Here is a 15,879-nt window from a genome sequence, read left to right on the forward strand (position 1 = left end):
GACTCTTTGGCAATTATGTGTTGTAATATAATGCTTAATGTTACACCTGTCAAATGTGAGAACATATCAAAGATATATACTGAAGATCATGTCCATGCCAAAACGACTAGTAAGAAAGACCGAAGGTAGTAGAGCATAAGAGGGGATGTCATATTTCTTTAAGAAATCAATCTATTTATCAAGTTTTAGCCTCTTTTCTTTACAAACGTGAGAATCAACTTAACATATGGTTGAATTTGGCACATTAAATAGACTTGCAGAGTATAAATACCATAAAATAATTTGTGGAACGGGTGGGAAAACTAACCACATGATATGATGTGGCACAAAATAGATTTGTGAGGAGTGGACCCTGTGGCAGGACACCATGTGGATGATGACACTAGATATTGTGCAGCGAGAGTGTCGCTGTGGTGCGCAAGAAGGTAATCCTCCTCCGCTCCGCCAGGTGAGTCTTCATTGGCCTCCTATCGGAAGATTCTAAGATTATCCCTAACCATATTCCCTTCATTTCGTTTCCTTCCCGATTCCCTTCCCTGTTTCCATTCCCTTTATTTTCTCTCATCTCCAACAGCTTCCCTTCGAGGGGAATCGCGAAGGGAACGGAAAGAGAATCCCGTCCTGAAGGGAATGACACTGGGAATCCCGTCGTGAAGGGAACCGTGAAGGGAAACCGTTGAGAGCGCTGAAGGGAACAGGAATCCCTTCACGACGGGAATCTACCCGTGAAGGGATTCCCTTGGGCATGGTCTAAATCGCCTCTGCCTCTAGTGGTTGCTTGCTATTTGGGAGAATGCATGGAGCTGGAGTAACCATTCGTGTGCCATACTTCATCATCATCAAGTCACGAGGATGTTGCCTACTTTTATTTAGTAGTTGTTTGCTTGTGGTGTGTATTTGAAGTGATTCTTCAATCATGATAGAGCTTGTGGTATGAAATACATTCGATCATATTCTGATGGAAAAAAAAGTTGACATTTTAGAGGTTTATGCGATCTTCCCTTTTTTGGTACAGTAGACATGTACTCTAGTTGCAGCGGTGAGAGAAGCAGAGCTTCCACGGCGAGGGCAAGATTGTCTCACCAATTTTACCCGGAGCTCATTTTGCTGCCATCTGACACGGCCATCATCATCCCAGCGACTTCCCCCCTCCTATCGCAGCCTTCTTTACTACTCCCGAATGCGGCGAGTGCTCCAACCAATCACACGCCACTCCTCCCTCTTCCAGCTCTAGCAATCGGCGGCGTTCACCTGTAGATCTCACGACCATCACTCGCCAATTGCCGTTGATTGATTCGAACAAGACTGCAGGAGTAAGATAGATTGACAGGTGGAGAGAGAGAGAGAGAGATTGATTGGTAGGTGTAGAGAGAGAGCGCGCGAGAGATTGATGCGTGCATGGTGATGAGGGTGCGGGGGATGGTGATGGGCGGCGGCAGGGAGTTTGTGGTCACCGCCTTCTTCACGGCGCTCCTCGTCGCCTCCATCCTCCTCCTCCCGTCGCTCCTCCTCACGGGCACTAGACTCTCCTCCGGTACCAAGAACCGGCCGTTCTTGGCTGCGTCGGCAAAGGGAGCACCCCCAGTGTCGTTCGCGTACCTCATCTCGGCGTCCTCGGGGGACGCGTCCCGCGCCGCGCGGCTGCTGGCGGCGCTGTACCACCCGGCCAACAGCTACCTCCTGCACCTGGACCTGGAGGCCCCCGCGGAGGAGCACCGGCGGCTGGCGGAGCTGGTGTCTGGGCACGCTGTGTATGCGCGCGCGGGCAACGTGTGGATCGTCGGGAAGCCCAACCTCGTGACCTACCGCGGTGCCACGATGCTGTCCACGACGCTGCACGCGGTGGCGCTGCTGCTCCGGCTGCGCCGCCGTTGGGACTGGTTCGTCAACCTCAGCGCCTCCGACTACCCGCTCGTCACCCAGGACGGTAATGTCCTTGCGCCGACTAGCTGTGATCAATCTGGTGGCTTTGCTTGTTGATTTTTTGGGGGATTTGGCTTGCAGACTTGATGGAGGCGTTCTCCGGGCTGCCCAGGGATCTCAACTTTATACACCACACCAACCACCTCGGCTGGAAGATGTAAGAACTCAGCTGCTCTGTCCTGCAACCCTCACTAGATTAGGATTGCAACCATCATCAATTCACTAGTCCAAACGGCACAACGAAATGCCTCTGATGATTTCTTGCGAAATTTCGTGTTCAGCCAAATTTTCGCGGATCTCTTGCGAAACGAAAGCGTTTAACAGAGGATTAAAATCATGCTAGCTCTGCAGAAAGAAGCGGGCGCGGCCGGTGGTCCTGGACACGGCGCTGTACGAGAGCGGCACGTCGGAGCTCATCCGGCCGGCGAACCTCACCACCAACCTGAGGAAAGTGCCCACGGCCTTCAACCTCTTCACAGGTCTAAGCTCCCACATTGCTCCCTCCTCCGATCCATCGACCTCAATCTCGCCATGAAACTCTTGCGATAGTTTTTCCCAATTCCTCTAGGAATTGAACTGTTTCTGTCAAATCACTGCTATATAAACTGCTGCCGAGTACAATAAGCATGCGTTTTGTCAATCGTCTGTGCGTTTTGCCAAGCGTCTGTTGATCGGACGGTACGGTCCCGTCCTCTCCGCCGACTCTGCGGCGATGTCACACGGATGTTGCCGCTGCCGTTGCCGCCTTGCCGGTGCACTGGCCGGTGGTCGGTCTGAGGCTTCACCTGTCGTCCAGGCCACGTCACATTGATTGGCAGTACATGTGGTCATGAGCCTGTGATCAACAGGGATTAAAATTTCGTCAAAATTTTAAGAATATTGAAAAATTATAAAATGTTTGATTTTAGATTTTTTTTTTTTACTAATATGTGGGATCTTCATAATAGAGGATGAAAATTAATCAAAATTTTGATAAAATTCATGATTTTTGGCCTTTTTGTCGATGAATGAAAAAAATTATAAAATGAAATTGAAATCATGATCAGTAGTACTTAGGAAATTCAGCGCACACACAAAAAAGAGAGAGAATCTTATCTTATATTAATGGCGTCGAGTTAACGGGGCGGGGTGGCATCCATCGTGTACGCAGATTAGCTTATCGTAGTAAACTAATCGGCCAGATCTGAAACAGTGGTGATCATGTTTAGTTTATGCATTGGTATTCGCAAACCCAGCCAGACCAACCAGTGGTGATCGTGTTGCATTGGCAATGGCAATGGCAATTAGCAGAGGGAAAGCTGCTTCGATCTTGATTTCCTTCTCTGTTCCTTAAGCGCTTGCTTCCAAGAAACGGCAGGAGTGCCGACACCCATCTTGCCGGCCCTGTTTTCAGTAGGAGTTTCAGATAAGTTGCACTGGTTCTTACAAAACTCATAGTAAAATTGTACAGCCAAATGTTACTGGAATTCAGAACTTTTCGCATAGGTTTATTTTCGGAAAAAAATAGTTCAAAACATAAGTGTATGATTCCAATTTCCATGAACATAAAGGAAATATAACTCTGCATATCCTTACGCACTCATGTTCTATCTCATTTGTCCACCCCTCTGTAGCATCTAGGCCCCTAGGTAAGTGGTAAGTGTTTCGGTGATTAATGACAACCATATTACTGTGACTAACAATTTGTTTTGAAGGGAATCAAAAATTCAGTATACAATGACATTTGGTTAATCTTGGTCCCTAAAAGTGCTTATATGGACAATCAAAGGACATATGCTTTAAGACTAAGGATCTTCTAGTTCTAAGTATCACAAAGGAGATGAAGGATACTTAGAGTAGTATAGGTCTCCTTTTTTTCTTTTTGTCTTTTGACCGTACTATAAAGGGGGGCTAAAAGTAGTAGCTTGACTTAGTGAGTCTAGACGTAGATGATGCACACTTGTTAAATTCTAGCACTAGGTAGAGCATACAAGTCCATGGTGAAACTATCAAGGAATTAGAGCTCAAAAAGAGTTGAATTGGACAAGTTCACAAAACATTTATTCACCGGATTATCCTCTGATGGATGTCTAATACTCACCGGATAAACACTAATTGAGGCATCCGAATTATATGAAAAATTTCAGAAGTGTTACACCGGAATATCCGGTGCTGAAAGTCCGGTGACCACCGGAGCTTTTCCAGCAGAGAAAATTTTCGGAGAAAAATAATTTTGTACCCACCGGATTATCCGGTGAATGCATAATATGAACACCGGACTATTTCTTGCAGAGAGCATTGCTTCGGGCCACAGTGGAAAATTACGTTCACAGGATTATCCGGTGACTTAGCTGGCAGACCACCGGAGAAATGTTGTGAAGAAATTCAGACAAATTGAACTCACCGGATTATCCGGTGGTAGCAAAAATATCACCGGAGTATTTCTTGCAGAAGGTTCTGAAATTCGAAGGGTCGGGTGAGTTGTACTCACCGGATTATCCGGTGTTGACTGTTGTTCACCGGAGTTTATCACCGGACAAATGTTGCCGTGCAACGGCTAGTGACAGCTGGCTCTGGGTTTGAACCCACCGGACTATCCGGTGATCTTAAGGATACAGCCAGCGGATTATCCGGTGATTACAGTAAAATGAGAGTGGTTAGCCAACGGCTAATTTTTGATCTCTAGGCTATAAATACCCACTCAGTTGGTTTCAACAGTGGCTCTTGCAACCCTGTAGCAGCTCATACACTTGGTGTGTCATTTAGAGGCAAGAGAGGGAGCACTTGTGTCCATTTTAAGTTCTTAGTTGAGGATTAAGGATTTCTTTGAGTGCTTGGAGAGTAACAAGTGTGCATCTAGCTGTTGTCTAGGCTTGGTCTTTGTCAAGTGAAGCTTGAGGCTTGTTACTCTTGGTGGTTGGCAACACCTAGACGGTCTTGGTGATCGGAGGATTTCTCGGTGAGCTCTTGGAGCAATTGTGGGAGCCCCGAAAAAGAGGATGTACTTGGTTTGATACCCGCCAATCCGGAGATGGAGAAAGGGTAATCAAGAGGGAGCACTTGAGCCTTGGTGACTCAAGGGGGAGCGACATCCTTGGTGGATGCTCCAACGAGGACTAGGGGGAAGTGCCAACTTCTCGAAACCTCGGGAAAAAATCGGTGTTGTCTTCTCTGACTCTTTACTTTCTTGCATCTTATTTTGAGCTTTGTTATTATTGTAAGTTCTTCTTGGGAATTGTCTTTCTTAGTTAATTCTTGCGTGGTTAGCTATCTTGTGCTAGTTAAAATTCTTTACTTGCGTTTCTTATAAGTTTTATTTGGTCAAGCAGTAGTTAATTAAAAAAAATTAATATCCCAATTCACCCCCCCTCTTGGGCTATTCGATCCTTTCAATTGGTATCAGAGCCACGTTCTCTTGATAGGCTTAAAATCCTAGAGAAATGGCCCCGGGGAGCGGAAGTAGCGTGCCAAGGTTCGAGGGAAAGAACTTTGCTTATTGGAAAGTTCGCATGGCGAGCTATCTAGAGGCTATTTCCCCCGAGTGTTGGCAAGCAACCTCCGTTGGGTTTGAACAACCTTTTACCGAACAAGAAGTTAGGTGGAATGCTAAGGCTAAGAATGCTATATTTGAGGGAATTAGTGAAGAAGTTTTCTCTAGAGTTAGAAGTAAGGAATTTGCTCATGACATTTGGGTCGCTCTTTGTGAAATTCATGAGGGATCTAGGAGAATTCGTGAAGAAAGATATCATGTGCTTATGAATGCTCTAAATCAATTCAAGATGTTTCCAAATGAATTATGCAATGACATGTATTCTCGTATGAACATGCTTGTGGAAGAAATCAATTCTCTTGAGCTCACTCAATTGTCCGATGGAGATGTTATTCGTAGGATCTTGATGGTACTTCCCAAGCCACAATACAATATTGTTATCTCTCTTCTTCATGAAAGAGACATCAATGACATGACCATCACAGATGCCGTTGGAAAGATATGTGCGCATGAAATGTTCTTGTTTGGAGATCATGAGTCCTCATCCAAGAAAAATCTTGCTCTCAAAGCAAAGATGGTCGGCAACAAGAAGAAGAAGATCAAGCTTCCTTCATCATCAAGTGAAAGTGATGAAGATGATGATAATGATGAACATGATGATGATGACTCCGACACCGAGCTTGCTCTTCTCATGAGAAGAACCACAAGGATGATCTCTAAGTTTCAAAAGAAGGGCTACAACTATGATCCCAAGAAGAACAAATTTCGTCCAAAGAAATTTGACAAGTTCGGTGGTGGAGACAAGAAGAAGTGCTACAATTGTGGTAATCTTGGTCACATATCATATGATTGTCCTCATCCTGACAAGAGAAACAAGAACAAGTCCAAGAAGCTTGATGCAAGTGAAGATGAGGACAAGTACAAGAAGAAGGATCAAGATATGAAGAAGAAGAAGCTCTTTAACAAGAGAGGTGGAGGACGTAAGGCCTACATTGTTGGTGAATGGGTCTCCGGTGAGAGCTCAAGTGATGACTCAAGTGATAATGATGACAACAACTTCGCGGGTCTCGCAATCGTCAATGATGATCCACCTCTACCTCCACCACCTATGTGCCTCATGGCAAAAGGTAACAACAAGGTGAGTAGTGAGGAAGATGATAGTAGTGATGATAATGGTCTTTCTCCTAATGATCTATCTAAGCTAATGAATGACTATGCTGCTATCATCAAGAGGCAAAAGGCTAAAATCAAGTTGCTTGAAAATGCTAACTCCATGCTTAGTTCCAAACATGATGAGTTGCTCACTAAACACAATAATTTGCTTGAAAAATATGATGAAGTAGTTGAATCCAACAAGTCTCTTAAAGCAAGTAACTATAAGCTAAAACTTGAGCATGATGGCCTAATATACAAACACCAAGAACTTGAATATGCCTATGATGCCATTGATCGTAGCTTGGATGAATTGGTTGATAATGATGTAGTTAAGGTCAATGCATCTACTTCTTGTGATGATCTTCTTGATATATCATGTGATATTACATCATCATCTAAGACTAACCATGCAAGGGAGCAAGAGCTTCAAAGTGAAATTGCAAGTCTCAAATCTTGTGTGGCCCGGTTGACTAAGGGGGAGTACAAGCACAAGGAAATCCTCATGATGAATGCTTTGTACTTCAACAAGAAAGGACTTGGATGCTTCCCTAACCCGGTAAAAAGGGTCATAAAGACACCGGAGATCAAGAATTGTTTCATCAAAGAAGTTGGTTCATATTGCCAACATTGTCAAGTCACCGGACACCACACAAGGGAGTGTCCAATTCCTACCAAACCTCTCCCTATTTTGCCTTCTAAATACAAGTCCACATTTAATGATCATCATTTTCTATTACATAAGCTTAAAAATGGTAAAATTATGGCAAAATTCATTGGAACTCAAGCTAAGGGCAAACTTCCTAGGCAACTTTGGGTGCCTAAATCTCTTGTATCTCACATAAAAGGTACCAAACTTGGTTGGGTACCTAAACAAAAGGCTTGATCACATGTGTGTAGGTGAACTACAAAGCCGGTGGAAAACATTGGGTGCTTGATAGCGGATGTACACAACATATGACCGGCAATGTAACGATGTTCACCTCGCTAGAAGATGAAGTGGATAATCATGATAAAGTCACTTTTGGTGATAACTCTAAGGCAAATGTGGTAGGTTTGGGTAAGGTGGCTATCTCAAAAGATCTCTCTATTTCCAATGTTCTTTTAGTAGAATCACTTAGCTTCAATCTACTCTCCGTAGCTCAACTATGTGATTTGGGTTTCACATGCTTGTTTAGTGATGTTGATGTTACCATAACGAGTAAGAAGCATAATGACCTAATATTCAAAGGATTTAGACATGGGCATATCTATCTTGTGGATTTTTCCTCTAATGATGCTAGCTTGACTACATGTCTCTTCACCAAGACATCTATGGGTTGGCTTTGGCATCGTCGGCTTGCACACATTGGGATGAGCCAACTCAAGAAGGTATTCAAAAATGGGAAGGTGGTTGGTGTGAAGGATGTGATTTTCGAGAAGGACAGGTTGTGTAGTGCGTGTCAAGCCGGAAAACAAGTTGCAAGTCCTCATCCATACAAGTCCATGATGTCTACGTCAAGACCCTTGGAACTTCTACACATGGACCTCTTCGGACCAACTACCTACAAAAGTCTTGGTGGTAATTTATATTGTCTTGTCATTGTTGATGATTATACAAGATATACTTGGACTTTCTTTTTAGATGACAAAGGAAAGACCGTTGAAATCTTCAAGAAGTTCGCAAAAAGGGCTCAAAATGAGTTTGAGTCCATACTTGTGAAGATCCGGAGTGACAATGGGACGGAGTTCAAGAACACTCAAATTGAAGATTTTTGTCAAGAAAGAGGCATCAAACATGAGTTTTCATCAACCTACACACCTCAGCAAAATGGCGTAGTAGAAAGGAAGAACAAGACCTTGATTACACTTGCAAGAGCAATGTTAGATGAGTATGGTACTCCGGAGAAGTTTTGGGCGGAAGCAATCAATACGGCATGCCATGCTTCTAACCGAGTCTACCTCCATCGACTATTGAAAAAGACGCCATACGAGCTTCTTATTGGGAGAAAACCCAATGTCTCTTACTTCCGGGTGTTCGGGTGTAAGTGTTTTATCTACAAGAAAAAGGAACGCCTAGGCAAGTTTAAAAAACGTTGTGACATTGGTTTTCTTGTTGGCTATGCATCAAACTCCAAAGCATATCGAGTATTCAACAATGCCACCGGCTTTGTTGAAGAAACTTGTGATGTGGAGTTTGATGAATCTAATGGCTCCCAAGGAGAGGATATTTCTTGTGATGATGTAGGTGATGAACCCTTGAGAGATGCAATGAAGAATATGGCAATTGGGGATATCAAGCCTAAGGAGGACGATGAAGATGTACCCTCTACTTCAATACCACACACCTCAATGGCACCACAAGTTGATAAAGATGAAGACAAAGATGATCAACCACTTCCATCACATGATGTCCATATCTCTCAAGAGGAAGCTCAAGCTCAAGCTCAAGATGTTGGATCACCACAAAATACACCTCAACAACCACAAGTGAAGCATACACATATTTCCAAGGATCACCCGATTGACTTGATCATTGGAAGTCCATCTAGGGGAGTACAAACTCGCTCTCGTCAGTGTGCTTCATTTTGTGAACATTACTCGTTTGTCTCTTGTTCAGAACCCACACATGTAGATGAGGCTCTCACTGATCCTGATTGGGTGATGGCAATGCAAGAAGAACTCAACAACTTTACTCGAAATGAGGTATGGATACTTGAGGAAAGGCCTCAAGACAAGAACATAATTGGAACAAAGTGGGTCTTTCGCAACAAGCAAGATGAACATGGTGTGGTGGTACGCAACAAGGCAAGACTTGTCGCACAAGGCTTTGCACAAATTGAAGGTTTGGATTTTGGCGAAACATTTGCTCCCGTGGCAAGGCTTGAGGCCATCCGTATCCTTCTAGCATTTGCTTCACATCATGACATAAAACTCTATCAAATGGACGTGAAAAGTGCATTCTTAAATGGCCTTATTAATGAACTCGTATATGTTGAACAACCCCCCGGTTTCAAAGATCCTAGATATCCTAATCATGTTTATAGGTTGGTCAAGGCACTTTATGGTCTCAAGCAAGCCCCACGAGCTTGGTATGAACGCCTACGTGACTTCCTCATCAACCAAGGATTCAAGATCGGGAGGGTGGACACCACATTGTTCACAAAAATCATCGACAATGAGCTTTTCTTGTGTCAAGTTTATGTTGATGATATAATATTTGGTTCAACTAACAAAGAGTTTTGCAAGGAATTTGGTGATATGATGCCTAAGGAGTTCGAGATGTCGATGATTGGTGAGCTAAATTACTTTCTTGGATTCCAAATCAAGTAATTAAAGGAAGGGACATTCATCAATCAAGAGAAGTACACGAGAGATATCCTCAAGAAGTTTAAGATGGAAGAGTGCAAGCCAATCAAGACCCCCATGCCTACAAATGGACATCTCGACTTGGATGAAACGGGTAAATCGATTAACCAAAAACTCTATCGTTCGATGATTGGGTCACTCCTTTACCTTACCGCATCTAGGCCCGACATAATGTTTAGTGTATGCATGTGCGCTCGTTTTCAAGCTAATCCTAAGGAATCTCATCTTTGTGCGGTAAAAAGAATCCTTAGATACCTAAAGCATACACCTAGCATAGGCTTGTGGTACCCAAAAGGCGCTAGTTTCATACTGCTTGGATACTCGGATTCGGACTTTGCCGGATGCCGTGTGGATCGCAAGAGTACTTCAGGTGGGTGCCACTTGCTAGGGCGATCCCTAGTCTCTTGGAGTTCTAAGAAGCAAAATTCAGTAGCCTTGTCCACAGCTGAAGCAGAATACATTGCCGCCGGAGCATGTTGTGCTCAAATCCTCTATATGAAGCAAACCTTGTTAGACTTTGGTGTTCGTCTAGAGAAGGTTCCACTCCTTTGTGATAATGAGAGTGCCGTAAAAATTGCTAACAATCCCGTTCAACACTCCCGCACAAAGCACATTGATATCCGTCATCACTTTCTAAGAGACCATGTGGCAAACAATGATATCTCTCTTAGTAGTGTTCGATCGGAAGATCAATTGGCGGATATCTTCACTAAACCTCTAGATGAAGCCACTTTTAGTAGATTACGAAATGAACTAAATGTGATCGATGCTTCTAATGTCATTTGATACCTTGTCATATAGATGCATTCAAAATAGGACCTTGTCTAACCTTCTCAAGGTAATGGTGGACATGGGTTTTGCTTGAAATGGTGGGTCACTAGTTCTTCTCAAGGCATGTTGTTGGGTTCACCATGAAAAAGCTTGAGAAGGGAAGTAATATGACAAGATAGATTAATTTTACGCTTCGCATTCACATGTCATATAATATGCACTCATGTCTACTTTCATGCATATGTCTTACATTGCTTAAGCATTGGTGGTAGAGAGATCACAAAGGAGAATATCACTCTTTGAGATTACAGTTCGCTCTCAATGTGAACGTACACTTCTAAAAGTGTGATTAGAAAGATATAAGTGCTTAATGCCTATTGAGTCATGACCTAGCGAATTTAAAGCCTTCATCTTTAAGTTCATAGGAAATATGGCTCAAATATTTCCTTGGTGTTTTCTACCATCTTATTGGGCTCTTATTTGATTATTTCAAAAATTATATATGTTAGAGCTTTTTTGGCAAATATTTGTAAATGAGAGTTTGAGAGGGTAAGGGATTCACTCAAACTGGTCCAAATATGTGTTTATGTTGAGTGGTTATTTGAAACTTGGACTCAGTGAGAGAAATTAGTTCAGCCTGGTTTTTCTCATATCACCGGATAGTCCGGCGCTCCTTTCATTTTACCAGCGGAATATCCTGTGATCTCTGTCTCAAATCAGTTCAACCATGACAATAGTCCGGTGATGTTATGATCAGCGGAAAGTCCGGTAAGTATAATAGGTTTCGGCCTTCAAAAATTTAGTTCTGCAAAAATTAGTCCGCTGTCTTTTCCTGGTGATCAGCGGAATATCCGGTGATGTCATCCGGTGCTAAATATAACCTCAGCGGAACATCCGGTGAACAGAGTTATTCGATCCTTTCACCCTCCCGTCTCATCTATCTATTAATTTTCTCACATACTTTATATTTTTTTCAATTACTCCTTCAACATAAATCTCAACGTAAATAAATGGTTATAATATGACATGTGTTCATATGCTCTAGTGTAATTTTCATGTTCAATGGACTTGCGGTCAAAATCTAAAAATAGACAACACACGCACCATATTGTAAAAATAGATAATATGTTACCGTATTTACAAATGTAACATGTGTATTCGACATCCCATCTACCCAAAACGCGATTTTGACACCTCAAGTGCTGAATATGGTACTATTGCACCGTATTCAGAATATGAGGTGTCTAAAACAGTACACAGTACTGTATTCGACACCTTATATATCCTCTGCGGTGTGCCACGCTCCCAAGAAGAGAAGCTAGGAAGCTGGAAGGCGCATGAAAGTTCAAGTTTTTTTATTTAACTTATGATTTTATTTGGGAGTACAAAAATAGTCTAAAAAATCTAAATATTTTTATAAGTAAATTAGAGCTCACTAGCAATCCGTTTTAATTAGTTTAATCTAAAAAGCATGAGCTAATATTTAATTAAATTCTTCAAATCAGCCAACTTTTATAAATTCTAGTAATTTTTAATTCCTCAAATAAAATCTCAAAAATCTAGAAAAAATTACTAATATTCTTATCATGTGATGTACTAATTTATAAAAATATTTTCAACCCTAAGCTATTTTGTGAAAAAATGAGTTACTTTGTAATGTTCTATTTATATGCATTTTTATTATTTCATGTGATACTCTTTTCAATTCAATTTGAATAAAAATAAAGCCATACATTCATATTGATGCATAGAACTAAAAAATAAAAATTCACTAATATTCTTCTTATATGATACATGATAGATCAATAACTACTACTAAGATGATAAAGTCAAACACTTAAGAAGCATAGAAACCATAAATTACGAATATATATTTATATTCATCTTTTCAAAACAGGTAGTGTTATGACAAATTTTAATATTTATCAATTAAATAAGACTAATAATATATCCAAACTTTAAACAACCAGATAAGGAGCATGCACATAGAGATGCTATCTCTCAAAGCAGAAAGAGAGAACCAAGTAAAAAATAAAGCACAAAGAATAGTAAGAAGAGGTTTTATATTAATATGAGAGGTTGCCTGAAGTTTTAAGCTTGGTGTCGGTAACAGATTAAATGGAGCATGTTTGAATTAATCTGAGAACCAATGTTTTGTGCATGTTTAAGTTTTTTTATTCAAATTGAATTAAAAAGAGAATATTACATAAAATGATAAAAATGCATATAAATAGAGCATTAAAAGGCTTAATATTAATTTGAGAACCAATGTTTTGTGCATGTTGAATTTCTTTATTCAAATTGAATTAAAAAGAGAATATAACTGAAATGATAAAAATGCATATAAATAGAGCATTATAAAGCAACTTACTTTTTCACCAAACAACATAGGTTTGAAAATATTTTTATAAATTAGTACATCATATGAGAAGAATATTAGTGATTTTTTTTAGATTTTTGAGAATTTATTTGAGGCATTCAAAATTGCTTGAATTTATAAAAATTGGTTTATTTAGAGAATTTTAATTAAATATTAGCTCATGATTTTTAGATCAAACCAATTAAAACGGGTTGCTAGTGAGTTCTAATTTATTTATAATATTTATTTTTATAATATATACGCTGTGAATATTGTCTATTTTTAGATTTTGACTATGTACTTGCCTGCCAATTAAAGCTGATGGATAATTGATGGATGACCGAACGCAGGGTCAGCCTGGACGATGCTGTCGCGCTCCTTCGCCGAGTACGTGACCATGGGCTGGGACAACCTCCCCAGAACGCTGCTGCTCTACCACGCCAACATCATCTCCTCGCCGGAGTTCTACTTCCAGACGGTGGCCTGCAACTCGCGGCGGTTCCGCAACGCCACGGTGAACCACGACCTGCGCTTCGTCAGGTGGGACAACCCGCCCAAGCAGCACCCGCTGCACCTCACCTCCAGGGACCTCCGGCGGATGGTGCTGAGCGGGGCGCCGTTCGCCAGGAAGTTCAGGGAGGGCGACCCGGTCCTGGACCGGATCGACCGGGAGATCCTGCGGCGCCGCGGGCCGGGGCAGTTCAGCTACGGCGGTTGGTGCTCCGAGGGGGAGGTGGCGCTGTGCTCCAACCCGCAGGAGCCCGGCAGGACGGGGCCGGTCAAGCCCGGCGCAGGGTCGAGGAGGCTCAAGGCGTTGATGAGCAAGACGCTGTCTGCAAGGAATTTCAGGAGGCAGCAGTGTAGGTGAAAATGTTACAATCTACTAATTCTGATCAAACATGCCATGTATAGAAAACAAAAGACATCAAGGCAAGGCAATTTTGATCGGTAGAGAGATTAGTGCAATCTCACAGAATAAAATGAAATATACCAATTGTGTGCTGACTAGTGATTATTAGCTCGCAAATTTGACAGGATTAGCATTCAGCTTGTGTACTTCACTCCTATTTTTGCTCTGAGGAGGTAGGCTTTAGACGCTCTTTTCCATAGTTGTGACACCGGATGCTTCGGGATCTCAACAGAACTGTCACCGCTTCCTACGAATCTATCGTTATATCGTCCTTTTATATTTATAAAGAGATCATGTTACACGAGTTCTACTCTAACTCCGTTATGTGCTGCTAATATAACTCCAAATTTATACAATTATTCTACACACATTCAACAAAAGTAGATTTTATTATGGAACTTCATAACATTGTGTACAAGATGGAAGAGGTTGATGAGCTTCTGGGTGCCCATTTGTCTGCACATGCCATCTTTCAGTTTCTTGCCACTGTCATTTGGCGTATCTATATCCATATATCTTATATAGATGGAGGATGCTAACAACCATTAATTGCTATAAAGCAGCCCTCGCGTTGAGCCACGTCACCAATATTATCTAGACCATCGGATCCTTTTGTCCAACATATTACCTCCTGTAATTTGTACTGAGTGATCTCACCTTTGCCATCACACTGTAATCAGTGTCCGTACACAGTTATATGAACACAGCTCCAATTTCCAGCTGCATTGTTTATTGGTAACAAGACATTCCTCCAAAAATACTATTGTGGTATAACACCTACATGCCTCCCAACAAACTTCTAGTATGTTTTCTGTACCCTGAACAAAATCATTGAAATGAACAATGTTAGAATAAGAAATCCATTTCTTTACTCCATAGTGCAAATATAAAATTACGCAATATAAAGCTTGGCTCAAAGCTTCACCCTTAGTCAAGTACACCAATTTATACAAAAATCTTGGTATGCCCAATCTATGGTCTGAAGAAGACCTTGATCTTAGCTTCTAAGTTCTAATGACAGAATTTTCACCCTGATTGCTTCGGTATGTAGGGTACAGCAACCAAAGAGATTGTGTGAAGATTATAATGTAGGGTTGCGTGAACTTCATTTGTATCACCATCAAGCAGGCACGCAGGCGCCACAACAATGACACAGCTTCTATGGCACATCAATGGCGTGTTCTCGGAAAAGCTTGTCAGTGACACGCAACAAAGAAAACTTGTCCTTGCTAATCATTTGGAGAAAAAGGGGTAGACCACCTACCTACAATTTCCTTCCGAAAGAGAACAACCACATCAATGGAGTAATCATTGCTAAGATTTGGAGTGCACTACTGCACTCCAAATCTGTTCTGATTTTCTCGCAATGACATGTAGTTCGTCGGTCCGCTTAAACACATTCTTCCATTGAACATGCAATCTTTCATGAATGCAGCTAACTATAGTTCGTCGGTCCGCTTAAACACATTTTTCTCTTGAACGCACAATCTTTTATGAATGCAAGTAACTACAGTGAAATGCCTCTTAAATTTATTTACTACCAATACCAGTATACCACAGAGGGAAGTCAATAGCTATACCTTACTGAGGATGAGGCTGGTCTCAAAGAACTTCATATCTTTAAGAGAAATTTAATTTTTTGTTACTTTCTTTGTTAAGTCATCTCCTGTAGATACTCTAAAATTTTATCCCTCCTAACTTTATTACAGCATCCTCTAATACTATTACAGTATCTTCTATTTTTTTTATCTCTATTAGCTATCTTATTTCCTACCTTCTATTACTCTACACCTCCTTTTAAACCTACAGTAATCTGTTATAAACAGTATTACGAATAGAAGAGAGGATCAGCAAATCTGAGACACTCTGTTACTACAAAATAGCCAGCCGTATCTTTGTAGCACTAAAAAAATATCTACTGGAGCTCTCTACCGGCGTGGACGATCG

General features: G+C 41.6%; 1 protein-coding gene across 1 annotated transcript; it reads left to right on the top strand.

The window, feature by feature from the left end:
- Positions 1-755: 755 nt before the first annotated feature.
- Positions 756-14,242, top strand: LOC133903923 (beta-glucuronosyltransferase GlcAT14A-like). The gene is made up of 4 exons (XM_062345411.1): positions 756-1,927; positions 2,005-2,080; positions 2,275-2,402; positions 13,373-14,242. Exons 1-4 carry the CDS (start codon positions 1,399-1,401, stop codon positions 13,888-13,890), a joined length of 1,251 nt encoding a protein of 416 aa, XP_062201395.1. The 5' UTR covers positions 756-1,398; the 3' UTR covers positions 13,891-14,242.
- The last annotated feature ends 1,637 nt before the right edge of the window (positions 14,243-15,879 follow it).

The sequence above is a fragment of the Phragmites australis genome, chromosome 21, assembly GCF_958298935.1.
Source record: "Phragmites australis chromosome 21, lpPhrAust1.1, whole genome shotgun sequence".
NCBI classification, from domain to species: domain Eukaryota; kingdom Viridiplantae; phylum Streptophyta; class Magnoliopsida; order Poales; family Poaceae; genus Phragmites; species Phragmites australis.

Bases quoted from the DNA above. Each gene is read 5' to 3' on its own strand.
- LOC133903923 (XM_062345411.1), top strand. From the start codon at position 1,399: ATGGTGATGAGGGTGCGGGGGATGGTGATGGGCGGCGGCAGGGAGTTT. The intron at 1,928-2,004 runs GTAATGTCCTTG...TTTGGCTTGCAG, and splicing joins CCCGCTCGTCACCCAGGACG to ACTTGATGGAGGCGTTCTCC. The intron at 2,081-2,274 runs GTAAGAACTCAG...CTAGCTCTGCAG, and splicing joins AACCACCTCGGCTGGAAGAT to AAAGAAGCGGGCGCGGCCGG.